This window comes from Hyperolius riggenbachi, chromosome 11 (assembly GCF_040937935.1).
Source record: "Hyperolius riggenbachi isolate aHypRig1 chromosome 11, aHypRig1.pri, whole genome shotgun sequence".
In the NCBI taxonomy this organism is placed as follows: domain Eukaryota; kingdom Metazoa; phylum Chordata; class Amphibia; order Anura; family Hyperoliidae; genus Hyperolius; species Hyperolius riggenbachi.
The window spans coordinates 79,747,325-79,760,796 of NC_090656.1; the positions used below are offsets into that span (position 1 = coordinate 79,747,325).

The 13,472-nt window shown below is 46.9% G+C and overlaps 1 protein-coding gene across 3 annotated transcripts in view; it reads left to right on the plus strand.

Moving 5' to 3' along the window:
- The first annotated feature begins 3,435 nt into the window (after positions 1-3,435).
- LOC137539058 (synaptotagmin-9-like) overlaps positions 3,436-13,472 on the plus strand; it is a 275,820-nt gene continuing 265,783 nt past the window's right edge. For all 3 annotated transcript variants that reach the window (XM_068261531.1, XM_068261532.1, XM_068261533.1), the window contains exon 1: positions 3,436-4,930. In XM_068261531.1, coding sequence (XP_068117632.1) covers positions 4,783-4,930 — 148 coding nt within the window. In that variant the 5' untranslated portion in view covers positions 3,436-4,782. The remainder of the gene's footprint in view (positions 4,931-13,472) is intronic.

Here is a 13,472-nt window from a genome sequence, read left to right on the forward strand (position 1 = left end):
AGATGGGTTATCCTGGGCTTTCTCCCTTCAGAGGACACGAGCGGAAGTGCCAGCAGTGGCGGAAGACCCAAATGGACAGCGAAGGGGTAATTTGCGAACCGTATGCAGCAGCCAGCCTAGTTAAAATGGACACTACCCTAGGCTTTTATTGATTCCATCTTCGACTGGTTTAACCAACTAAAGTTGTGCAGGACCCATACTGCTTTGAACAGACTGATGTGAATGGATTATATTGCTTTGAATAGGATCCATTCGCATCCGTGCTGATCTGTTTTGGTAAGCTCCACTAAACGGAACGTTTGTTTGGTACAGTGTAAACCTAGCCTAAGTAGGATAAGTACTATATGTATCCGTGCTAATGTCTTAATTAGAGATGGCTCGAACCTCCGATTTTCGTTTCGCGAACCTCGAACGCGAACCTCCACAAAAAGTTTGGTTCGCGCGAACCGCAATAGACTTCAATGGGGAGGCGAACTTCGAAAATTAGAAACATTTATGCTGGCCACAAAAGTGATGGAAAAGATGTTTTAAGGGGTCTAACATCTGAGTTTTTGCATGGATGAGTGGGATAGACGCCAAAAGTCCCAGGGAAATCCTGGATTTCACGCAAAGCAGCGTTTTAAAGAGACTCTGAAGCGAGAATAAATCTCACTTCAGAGCTCATAGTTAGCAGGGGCATGTGTGCCCCTGCTAAAACGCCGCTATCGCGCGGCTAAACGGGGGTCCCTTCACCCCCAAACCAACCCCCGCAAGCATTGGTCGCAAACTTGTTCGTGAGTTCTCTGTTCCTGGAGGCAGGGCTAACGGCTGCAGCCCTGCCTCCAGTCGCGTCTATCAGCGGCGCATCGCCGCCTCTCCCTCGCCCCTCTCAGTGAAGGAAGACTGAGAGGGGCGGGGGAGAGGCGGAGATACGCGCTGACAGATGCGCGTGGAGCAGGGCTGCGGCGGTTAGCCCTGCCCCAACCAGGAAGAGATCCCCCGCTGCACCGAGGGTATTTGGGGGTGAAGGGACCCCCGTTAAGCCGCGGGATAGCGGCGTTTTAGCAGGGGCACGCATGCCCCTGCTATCTATGAGGTCTGAAGCGAGATTTATTCTCGCTTCAGACTCTCTTTAAGGGCAGAAATCACATTGCATGCTAAATTGGAGGTCTAAATTGCTTTAAAACATCTTGCATGTGTATACATCAATCAGGTAGTGTAATTAGTGTACTGCTTCACACTGACAGACCAAACTCACTGTGTAACGCACCGCACACAGCTGTTTGTGTAGTGACGGCCGTGCTGGCCTGGTGCTCACCATGGCCAGTGCAGGTGATGGCGGCTTTCCAGCCCATAAGGTCGCCAGGCTGAGGTAGCTCAATGACAGAACAGTGACTGTCCAGCTGATCGCACTTGGTCTGTTCACAATGAAGCAACGACCTTATTATCTTGGGTGTACCCGAGACACTCATATAGCCGGTGGTCATTGCTTCATTGTGATACGCAAGCCCCTTCACCACGGCAAGGTAACGATCACCAAGGGGAATTGACACCTTTACATGCCTTTTGTCTTGTTGTTGCAGCTGCAGTGCAGCCAGAAAAATTAGGCAGGCATGTACACGCACCAGAAAAATTAATGTACCGCCCGCTGCTAGCAGCAGCCTTAAAAATTCAGGAATCCGCCTGGAGTCCTGGACCCTGTTGGCGGTGGCGGAGAAGGCAGTCAAGCGGCCTGTAGGCAGAGATGCTGTGTGGGGAGCGACTTAGTCTTGGGGCAGGCAGTCACATGGCGTGCAGGCAGAGATGCTGTGTGTGGGGACTGACTTAGTCTCCGGGCAGGCCTGACCGTGCTTTGCAGACCATGTGGCCAGATGGACCGTTGACCCAACGCTGTGTGCCAGAGATGAAACCACTTGCCTTTCAACATCACGTTACAGTTTGAGTATCACCTTTTTTGAGAAATAATTGCGGCCTGGTATCTTCCACTGTGGTGTGTGGCTTTGCTTTTATGTGCTGCTTTTCCTCAGGTGGTCATCCTATTGCAGTTTGTGCTTTGTCATCATGTGCCTTCGTAAGGAAGTTGTCCCTATGCGGGTCTTGGTCTTTCCATGGCTAAATTTTTGGTGGCAGAGAGTACAGATGGCATTGCTCTCATCTGAGGCAGACACAAAACAATTCCCACACTGCTGAGCCGTGGGGTGATGGCACTTTGGTGGTGGCGGTCGACTGAGTGTTAAGTGGGGTGCCAGGATCAGAGCAGGAGGAGGAAGATATGTCACGCTTCCGTGCAGAAGCTGAGGAAGATGAGGTGTTCTGTGTTAAATAGTCAACTACGTCCTGACAATCTTGGGGGTTGATGGCACGCGCCTTCTGAACACTGTATTTTGGTCCAGGGCCGAACGAAATCACAACAGCACGACCTCGAACAGACCTGCCGGGTGACCTGCCTCTGCCTCTTTTGCCCATATTGGGGGGGATGAAGTGAAAAGTATGTGCACTAACTTGACTAATACAATGTGCAGTCACACAGGTGCAGTGAACAGGTATGCAATTACTGGTATCAATACAATGTGCAGCTGTCACACACACAGGTACCGTGAAAAGGTGCAGCGACTGTTATATAACACTGCTTGCGGTCACGTAGGTAGGTAGGTGCACTGAACAGGTGGGTATGCAGTGATTGGTATTACAAATGTGCAGCTGTCACACACACAGGTAGTCGCTGAATGTGCTGGGCCTGGCAGTGGCACAGTAGGAATTACCAAGGGGCCAAGGTCCCACCAGCAGCTGTGACTGACTGACAGGGCTGTATATGCAACACAGGTGTCTCTGGGACACACCCACACAAAAAAAAAATCACAAGAACAACATTAGTTCTCAAAAGAGCTGTTGAGGATGAGGAGTGCTTTTTAGCAATAAGATCAGCAAGAAGGAGCAACCTAATAAGCCTAACACAAGAGCCTAACTAAGCTTTCCCTATGTCAGCAGCCAGGTTCTCTCCCTTCTCTAATTACTGCAGCCACACAAGTGAGTGAAATGGCTGACGCTCGGGCCATCTCTAGTCTTCATGTCACCTGTTCAGGTATGCTTTATGATTTATCTTTTGTTAAATAATGCAATATGTCACATTCATCTGAAGTTGTATTTGCTCAGTTTTAAGACCTGCTATAGATCAGATAATATATTTTATTTCCTCCCCATATGTAAAACCTTTTAAATGAAAGAAAGTATACTTTCTTTTCCTCATGACAGTCTGAAAAAATGGTATTCAATTTTATTATTCTGGGGTTTTGCTGCTTAGAGGTAAATAGTGCTTAGCAGAGTTCTACCTTAATTGCACAGGGAGACTGCACAGCTTAGCAGGGCTGTAGAAGAAGGCAGCGAGTCCAGCTCTGTAGCTCTCCCCACACCACACCCTCCTCCCATCCACATCAGTCTTTGTCAGCGCTCAGCAACACATCCTGAGCAGCACTAGCTTGTATCACACAGAGCTCTGGCAGCCAGAGAATGGCACTGCTGAAGGCGGTTACTTCCATTCACACCAAATCTCCATCCACCTGCTACGTAAAACTTGGAGAGGAGAAAGCAAGGAGCAGCCCAGAAGTCTAGAGAGCGACTTGCCTTTGTTTACTCCACTTTGCATGATGTGAGAGAGTATCAGCCTCTTGACTCCTCTGGTTGTTTTCTGTATGTTATTCATCATCATGAACACACTTTAAAGGATTTTCGGTACAGCTGCTTACTGCTAGAGGGAGGGGATGAGCAGAGAAAACAGCACTTACTTCGTCTTCATCTTAGCAGCTTGAGAGGTGGAGCTGGTCCCTTCTTCAAAGAGAAGAAGGTGAGCTCTCCTAATGCAGCTGGCAGGGGGGCAAGCTTAATCTTCTGGGCGTGAGGTCTAGCAAAGTGGACACTTTGGCCAAAAGAGAAGGGTATGTGAAAAGTCTAGTCTTGCCTGCTTGCTAGCTATTGAGTATCATCAGCTAAATTAGGTCAATAGTGGGTACCAGAAATCTGTCAGCTTATATTTTTGGCTTTCTTCAGTAGTCAGGTGTCACTTGTCTTTTGTCAAACGTGATATTCGATACTGTCCACAGGCAAGGTGCATTATATGGTGCACTTTTTGGTCCAGAGTTACTCCTAAGTCAAGTATGGTGAAACTTTGCCTTGTGTGATTGATGGAGCTGTCAACGCTGAAGGGCTAAAGTTGGGATTTGATGGAAGCTGGGTGTGGATTTGAGTTTGGTGTGTTCTTTGGGCGCCAATTCAGGAGGATTCAGAATGGCATATATTTGAGGTCTTGAAGACTAAAGTTGGGTTCGACCTCAAAAAGGTTTTAATGCAACGTTTAGATCTGAATGTCATTTTAGGTTGCCAGCTGCGAATTGTTGAGATGGGTGAAATCCTTGAACTGATTGATTTGTAAAGACTTTATTTTTTTGGAAGGCTTAGATACAGCATCCATGCTGCACAATTAAATTATCGAGGTCATCGTGTCTACTTTGTTGTGAAGGGTCAGGTTTTAATGTAGACCTGGTGTCAAGATGCAAATTGGTGCTCTCTAGAAACATCAGTGAAGAGTTCATACAGTACGTGGCAGGCTGCGAGGAGTTCAGCTAGGTGTGATCTCCTGGGAGTGCAGTGGGTGTGAGCTGTGTGTGGTGTTCACTGAACTGTGCTCAGCCCCTCGCTGCGCAGTCAGATCAAAGGCTGCTTGCCCCTCTGCCGTCCTGGGTGGGGAGGGGTGGAGAGAGGTCCAGCAGAGCAGCCCGGCTCCCGGCTTCACAAGGATGGTGGTAGGAAATGCCTGGAGACAGGGAGCAGGAGATCTGTATGAAAGCGCTTACGCTGGTGGCGGACCTGTGCTATAGTGGCATTGTGGAGAACGAGAACTGCCTGGACTTCATCTACTACCAGAGAGAGAGGAGCAGACCTCGCTACACTGAAACAGGTACCCACCCTAGTGTCCATCTAATGTCATGCATGATGTTACAGAACTGCCAGTCTGTCCTCTTCTGTGTGCAGTGTACCAGGAACATCCAGGATTAGAACTTTATTAGACTACTGGGATTACTGGGAGTTGTAGTTCTACATCTGGAGATCACATAAGAGGAATTCATTTATGGCAAGGCTTGGCAGCTGGAGCAAGGCTGAAGCTGATGCCCAGTGTCATTATTTATCCTTAGCAACCTGGTTTCTTGCAAAAAATAAAAGTTGATGAAGATGAATAACAGCCATGGGTAGTGGCTCGGAATGTGTTTAGATTGCCATTGCTATAGTTTCTGCTGTATTATCAAGAGAGCTTCAAAAAACAAAACTGGGGCTAAAGTGAAGCAAATCATCCAATCAGCTGTTGAATTAAACAGTGTTCACCATTTGTCAGTAATAGTTACTAAACATTTGAAAAGGGTATGCATAATATTTTGGCTGTTGCTGCTAAACTATTTTGGTGTGTGGTACTGCTAAACCATCAGCAGATGGTGATTGGATTCCCCCAAGGGAAAATTGGAAGATGAGTATCATTTAGGGTACGTTTCCACTTGTACGTTGCGATTTTTTTTGCGAAAAACGCGTCAACGAATCTGCATGCGGGTTCGGATTCGTTCGCGTTTCCTTGCGGATTTTCATGCGGAATCGCTCGCGGTTTGCGCTATGCGATTTTAACCATGTCAATGCCGGCAGGCATTGACATGGGTTTTTCAGCGAAATCGCACGCGGAAACGCAGGGAAAACCGCAAGACTAATACGCTTGTGGTTTTCCTATTAAATTACATTACTGGCGATTCGCGTGCGGGTGTGTGGCATGCGAATTCTGACGGCTCTGCCATGCAGATTTTTTCTGCACACAGCAGACCGCACAGAATCCCGCACAAGTGGAAACAGCCCCATCCACTTGTATTGGTTATGCGAATCTGCATGCAGAAAACGCATGCAGATTCGCTCTAGTGGAAACGGGCCCTTAGGGTTAGCCTAAGGTGCCCACTAACGATACAATCTTCATTTTACAATCTTACCAAATCTGTTTAGTAGACATCTATGTAGTAGAAGGGGAAACTGAGTGAATATATTTTGAATGGATACCTTATGCTGGGCATACACGGGTCGATCCGGCAGCCGATTAGCCGCCGGATCGACTCCCGCTGCGTCCCCGCTCGTCCACGCGTGCACCCGGATCGATTCCCGCTCGTCCCCGCCGGCGCTTCTTATCTTCCACTCGATTCGCCGCTATTGTCCGCCCGTGAGTATCAAGCGCAGAATCGATCCCCGCGGTGATCGGACGCGTCGGATATTATCAATCGAGCTATCAGGCACGATTGATAAGCCTCCCTCGACGCCGTGTATGCCCAGCATTAAATATAAACTTTAGCGAAAAGAAGAAAAAAAAGAAATCAATACATTGCAAAGTAAAAAAATAGAAGAGATCAAAAAATGATTGATATTTGCCGTGTTCTTCATATTGTTTGATCCACAACCAACCTGCCCATAATCATCTTTACTACTGGCAGACATGAAAAAAAACCAGACAGCACCAACTGTCATCATCTATAACCACACCCCCTAACAGTGCGATAGGCTAAAAGGTTGTTTTTTTTTTTAGAGATATACATAGGGAGATACTGTTTAATTGGCAGTTGGAAACGGCTTTTATTTCCCACAATGCAACAAGGTTCACAGATCGGAAACTTACAGTGGGAGGGGTTTCACCACAATATCAGCCATACAGACCCCCCCCCCCCCCCCTCCCGATGATCTATTCAAGAAAAGATAAATATCTCTCATGGGAAAAGGAGCATCGGCTACTAAGTTCTATCCTTGGTTACAGCTCCTCTTTAAAGAGAGTCTGAAGCGAGAATAAATCTCGCTTCAGACCTCATAGATAGCAGGGGCATGTGTGCCCCTGCTAAACCCGCAGCTATCCCGCGGCTTAACGGGGGTCCCTGATCCCCCAAATCCCCTCCGTAATGCGGGGGAGCGCTTCCTGGTTGGGACAGGGCTAACCCGCGCAGCCCTGCCCCACGTGCGTCTGTCAGCGCGTATCTCCGCCTCTCCCCCGCCCCTCTCAGTCTTCCTTCACTGAGAGGGGCGGGGGAGAGGTGGCGATGCGCCGCTGATAGACGCGACTGGAGGCAGGGCTGCAGCCGTTAGCCCTGCCTCCAGGAACGACCAAGTCTGCGACCAAGTGTCGCAGTGGGGGGTTTGGGGGTGAAGGGACCCCCATTTAGCGGCGCTATAGCGGCGGTTTAGCAGGGGCACACGTGCCCCTGCTAACTATGAGCTCTGAAGCGAGATTTATTCTCGCTTCAGAGTCTCTTTAAGTAGTGCCTTCTATTGTATAGACGTAGTAAGATTGTACAATCAAGATTATATCATTAGTGGACACCTTTAGATAAGGAGAGTTATTATTAGGGAATACCTGTCTCATGATTGGAAGGCCAATTGTTAGGCATGATGAACAGAGGCGGATCTAGTAGCAGAGGGGACCCGGGCAAAGTAAACTGATCCCTACAACCTCGAAGGCATCAGGGGTTCCTTGTTGAAGCCAATTTTTTCCTGAGGTAGTATTAAAGGGACTCCGAGCAGTGCAGAAACTATGGAAAGATGCATATCATTTTAAAGCTCTCTTTCTCCTCTTTCCAATCATATATAAACCGCTGCCCTACGCCTTTTAGTTTTCGCTATTTTCGCGATTGAAATTGCCGCGACTGCGATTTCAATCGCGAAAATAAAGAAAACTAAAAGGCGTAGGGCAACGATTTAGGTGTCGCCAGAAAGAGGAGAAAGAGAGCTTTAAAATGATACCCATCTTTCCATAGTTACATTGTATTACACAGGACGACTTTTTCTGCTGAATGGAGCTGCTGACACTGGGGAAAGTGTCGTCCTGTGTAATACAAGTAACTATGGAAAGATGGATATAATTTTAAAGCTCTCTTTCTCCTCTTTCTGGCGACACCTAAATCGTCGCTCTACGCCTTTTAGTTTTCTTTATTTTCGCGTTTGAAATCGCAGCCGCTGCAATTTCAATCGCGAAAATAGTGAAAACTAAAAGACGTAGGGCAGCGGTTTATATATCATTGGAAAGAGGAGAAAGAGAGCTTTAAAATGATATGCATCTTTCCATAGTTTCTGCACTGCTCGGAGTCCCTTTAAACAAATTATACACACACACCTAGCGTATAAATGCAAGTAAAAAATGTATTGACAAATCAATCAGTTTACGCAAAAAGCTATATACAGCCTGTACAATACATACATAATGTGCATCGCACCGCAACAGATTCGCAGCCAGCAGAAAACCCTTTTGCCCCATGGCCACTTAGACAGCTCCCCCATCTTAACTGTGCTCCCTGGAGACCCTACAATGTCTTTGGCAGAGTAGCGTCAAACTTGTCCCAGCAGGTGCTTTCCTCTGTCATTCCATGGCTCTGCCCCCATTGCCTCTGTGGAAACGTGGCCCCGATGATGAAGGTGGTAACCTCTAAGCAGGGTTCACAATTACAAGCACGCGATAACTTTTTTTTTCTTTTCATGCTGATTTTCAGTTTGCACTTTTTTTGCACACGGTCTTTGAGAGTAGCTAATGAAAGTCAGTGAGAATTTGCATACAGTTTTTCTTTTTGTGCATGCAAAAATAAACACATTTCACAATTTACAAACATTGCTCATTTCAGTTGACTTGCATTTGCCGCAAACAAGTTTTCGCAAATTTGCAATCGGCATATGATTTTTGATATGTGTAAGCTTTCCCTAAAGAGCCAGGTATCATGGTTAGACATTAGGAAAGAGCTATAATTAGGGTGGAGTGTAGGCCTCTGGAATGGGTTACTGGGGAGGGAAATGTTAGGGTTAGGCATCAAGAAGGTGTTATGATTGGGGGGTTGGGATATGCATCAATAAGGGGTTATGGGGGGGGGGGGGGGGTTGGGATAGGCATTAGGAAAAGCATCAAGGTTTGGAGGAGTTTAGAGTTAGAGGCCAGGAAGAGGTTATTGTTCGGGAGTTGGTTAGTGTTAGTCATGGGGAAGAAAATGTATTGATAAGGGGATTGCTTATGATTTGATCAAAAAATAGTTCCAAAACACAGATGAAAACAGCATCGTGTAGCTAAACACAGAGTATCAGCAATTTCTTTACCAATTCCAGGTGCCCACATGGAACCTACCACTATAACGATGGAAACCTGAGACAAAAATGAAAAAAAATGTATACATACCTGGAGCTTCCTACAGGCCCCTTCAGGCTAATTGCTCTCTTGCCATCCTCCCAGGCCGCCTGGATCTTCTGCTAGCTGCCCCTTTAATTCCGCCAGTGAGACATACCGTGCATGCACGGCCCAACTTCGTGCTCACCCCATCGCGCTTCTGTCGGTGGGAGCGTTCTGTGCCTGCTCAGGTGCAGGCCCAAGGGGGAGCGGGCGGTAGAACTGTGTCTTCGCCAAGTGGATCCGTCTGATTGGCTTGCCGGGCCGCCTAGCAGAGGATTGAGGTGGCCTGGAAAGAAGGCGAGGGAGCGATCAGTCTGAAGGGGGCTGAAGGAAGCCTCGGATATGTATACATTTTTTTCTCTTTCATTTCAGGTACACTTTGAGGATGTTGGTCTTAGAGGCATGAATACAATGTCAAATGGTTAGTTTGGTGAACGCAGCCAACGTCCAGAAGCTGCAAGTAGTATAGTGAAAGCATGATCTATTGTGCCGATTCAATAAATGGCGACCAACATTGTGAATGCGTCCGTTCATCCCAAAGTTGAAGCAGTCGATCTCTCCTACAACCAACTGTTAAACAACATGAAAAGACCATAAAATGTTTGCGCTTGCATGCTTATATACAGATGCTTGTCATCCGCGTCACAGACATGCTTATAACTGTTTATGGTGTTCCTATGCAAGCCCATCATGGCGATATGCTAGCAGAATCATGCGATAGGTGCTGCGTACAGCATTCATGAACTAGAATCAACTGCCACCATTGATGAATGTCTACAACTGACAAACCATCTGTTTGTTTGAAGCCAATTGGAATACATAAAATGATGTTTGATCAACTGTTGTTTGGCTGCCAAATGCTGGGGAACAAGACCGCAAAACTGTCTTTCTTATCTAGCCCACAGCGCTGTGGTGGCATTGTAAAGGCTGGCATAGAAGCAAGAGTTGTAAAGGGAATTGGAGCAAGAATGGGGCAGTTGTACAAATCTACTAATTGGCAAATGCAGCAAGATTCTGACTGCTTGGTCTGGGCAATCACTTCTGCCACAGTCTGGTTGCTGTTGTATTTAGGAATCATTAGTACAGTGACCTCTTTAGGAATTTTGTCTAGTTGTGTTGATCCTTTTCCTGCAATACTTTGTGAATCGCAGATCCAGTATGCATTTACCCTATTTGTATTCTACTGGCTGCAAACCTATTGCAGGCATATGACCAGGGTCAGATTTTGCGAAAAGGCGACAAAAGCTCAGGCCTTGGGTGTCTGCTGCCCTAGGGGCCAGCTGCACATGGCAGAGGGGTTGCTAACTTTGGAAGAAGAGGATGCAAATAAACAAAGGAGTCTGCAACTGGTGAGCAGTGGAAAATGGGAAAGGGTTGACTGCTGTACATGGATGTTACAAGTGGAAGAGGGGGCTGCACATGGAAGGGGTGGGGCACTATTGCACATGAAAGAGGGACAGCCATAAAGCTGGCCTAGGGGCATGAAAAGTATAAATCCAGTGTTGCATGTAACTCAGATCCTACAGATCAAAGACTTGCATAACAGCCAAGTGGTCAGGTCAGGGATACAGATATGTGGGGACCCCCAACCTTCTCTCCCTCTCATACAGGGGACCATGCTCCAGATGAGGACGTTTTTGTGGCTACTAGGGATGCTCATTCGGATTTCGTAAAAATTAAATTTCCAAATTTCTGATCGGAAATCTGAATTTCTGATCGGAACATGGAAAATGGAACTCGGAAATCAGATTTCTGCGGAAATAATGTATTACTGCAATCCAGTCATTTTAGCCCAATCAAAGAACTCGAGTTCAATGGACCAATCAGAGAATACAGAAACAACTCGGAAGTTGTTGGCTAATCAGAGAATGCAAAAAATAACAAAACAAAAAAAAACACTACTCGGAAATCAGAAATCCAAACTCGGAAATCGATTTCTGCAGAAATACTGCATTACCACAACTCGGTCATTTTAGCCCAATCACAGAACTCGGAAGCATTGGACCAATCAGAGAATGCAGAGTCAACTCCGAAGTATTTGGCCAATCAGAGAATGAAAAAAAGGGCTACTTTGAAATCGGTAATTCGAACTCGGAAACCGATTGAAAATCTGCGAGATCGGCATTGGCGGAGATCAGAATTTATGCGGAATCGGAAATTAACATTTCTGACCATCTCTAGTGGCTGCACTTGTTATGAGTGTTAATATCCCAGTATGGGAGCCCAGGCTGTGATGTCACCAGTACGGGAGGAGTAATTGTTGGGAGGCCCCACCAATGCTTTTCTGGGGTTCCCATGGTTTGTAGTCAGGACTCTGTAGTTGGATGTTCTCACTCATCTACTATAGAGTCAGTGTATAGTAATGGCAGAGCTCTGCAGGTTGTGTTATACTTTTCTAAAGCACCATAATAACTGGTAACCACGTGTCTACAGCCTGAGGTGTCCTGCTGGGGTTCGTCCACTGCTGGAGAACTACTTGTTCCAGCATGCACTCACAGCTTCGGGACTGACAGAGCTTGCTAGTTCTTGTAGCCTCTCAACAGATGAAGGGCCACAGGCATTGAACATTCCCAGAATAAAAAACTGAAGCAAATGGGCTTATTCCAAAAGGATAAAAGCAAAGTACAGAATTCCATAGCAACAAACCAGAAATCACTGATGTGACTTCAGCTCACTGGAAAAGCTTTTTGGTTTCTGTGGGTTGCTGCAGTTTGTAATTCCGCTTTGCCTTTTGCAATGCCTTGCGGATAAGCCTAAGAATATTATGTTGATGCCAGGCTGTTCAGCTGCGAGATCCAACATCGTTATCAGCTTCTGCCTGGTGGGGATTGCTGAAGTCTGTAGTTCCACAACATCTGGGGAGCCGCAGCTGTTGTAAAGCAATGAAGCAGAGCCTGGGGCATCTTACAAGAGCCTGAAGTTAAATTAATTCAGAAGATTTTTCTAAACCTGAAAAAACAAGGCCATTTGCTAGGCTGTCATAGTCTTGTCTTGTGTTCAGTAGGCTTGAGTTACAGGCATGGAGCTAGAAGAGTTAAAACAACTCATTCGCACAGGGGAGAAACTAGAGAGTAGCAGTCTTTGCAACTGCAGAACTGTAATGGGGCCCAAACTACTGCTTACTACCTCTGATAAAGGGACCCGTCCTTCAGATCAGGTGTTTTTGTGGCTACAGTTGTTATGGGTGCGAGGATCCTGATGGACACCCTTGTTTTATAGCCATTTGGCCCCCAGGCTGTAAGTGAAAGGGTGTAAACATTGGGTGACCCCATCAAAGTTTTGCTGGGGCGCAATGATTTATAGTTATGCCCCTGCATCTGCATACTTTTGGTCAGTGATTCAGAAAGCAAGTGGTCCTTGGAGAAGGGTAATGAGAAAGGAGGAGTGCTGAAAAAGTGGGTGGTGCCTCCACTGTCATACACACAAGCATGACGAAGTTCCAGTGCCCCACCGTTTCAGTGCCCAGTACTGTCTGAACTACACCGAGAATGTGTAGCAGCTTTCTAGTTTAACCCACGCTATATATCCTCATCTTTGTAGTACCACTGGCAGAGGTACTGATCGCCTGCCAGTTATACACAGGAAACAAACTAATTGTAACGTTTGCGGAATCGTTTTCGTGGTCAGCGCACGAGATGCGCACTGACACAGCGAAAACCTTCCACAAGCGTATAATTGGGTGAACCCAGGCTAGGTGCAAGGCACCAGCAGAGGGCAATCCCCACCGGCAGATGGCGCTGTGGAGTGCAGACGAGTACAATCGCTGCACGGCCACAGATGCCAGCTGGGGATTGTACAGATCAAGACAATGCGGGGCTGAACAGCCCATAAAGAGAAAGAGCACAGGGACACGACGAATGTGTGTTCACCAATCTAGTCGCGACCCTGCGACGGTGAACACACATCAGCAGAAACAAAAGTAGGAACGCGATCGTGAGAAAGGCGATCGCCAGAAGTGACACAAGACAGACTAGAACAGAACACAAGAGGAGCAAAGGCACAGCAAATAATACAATGAGAATGATAAAGAAAATAACAAACGCTAACTAAACGCGAACACCGCACTCATTCGCAACAGCGAACGCGTTTATGCGCGGTCTCCGCGTGTTTAGCACAACAGAGACAAGCACGCCTAACTAACCACCGACAGACAAACACGAAACAAAGAACGTGAACGCTTGTTTAACGGTTACCTCACTGAGCCTACAGCAAGCGCCCGTATCAGACAAGACAGACGAATGAGAAACAAGAACTAGGCAGAAAGGATCCACCGCTCTTCCGCCAGAGC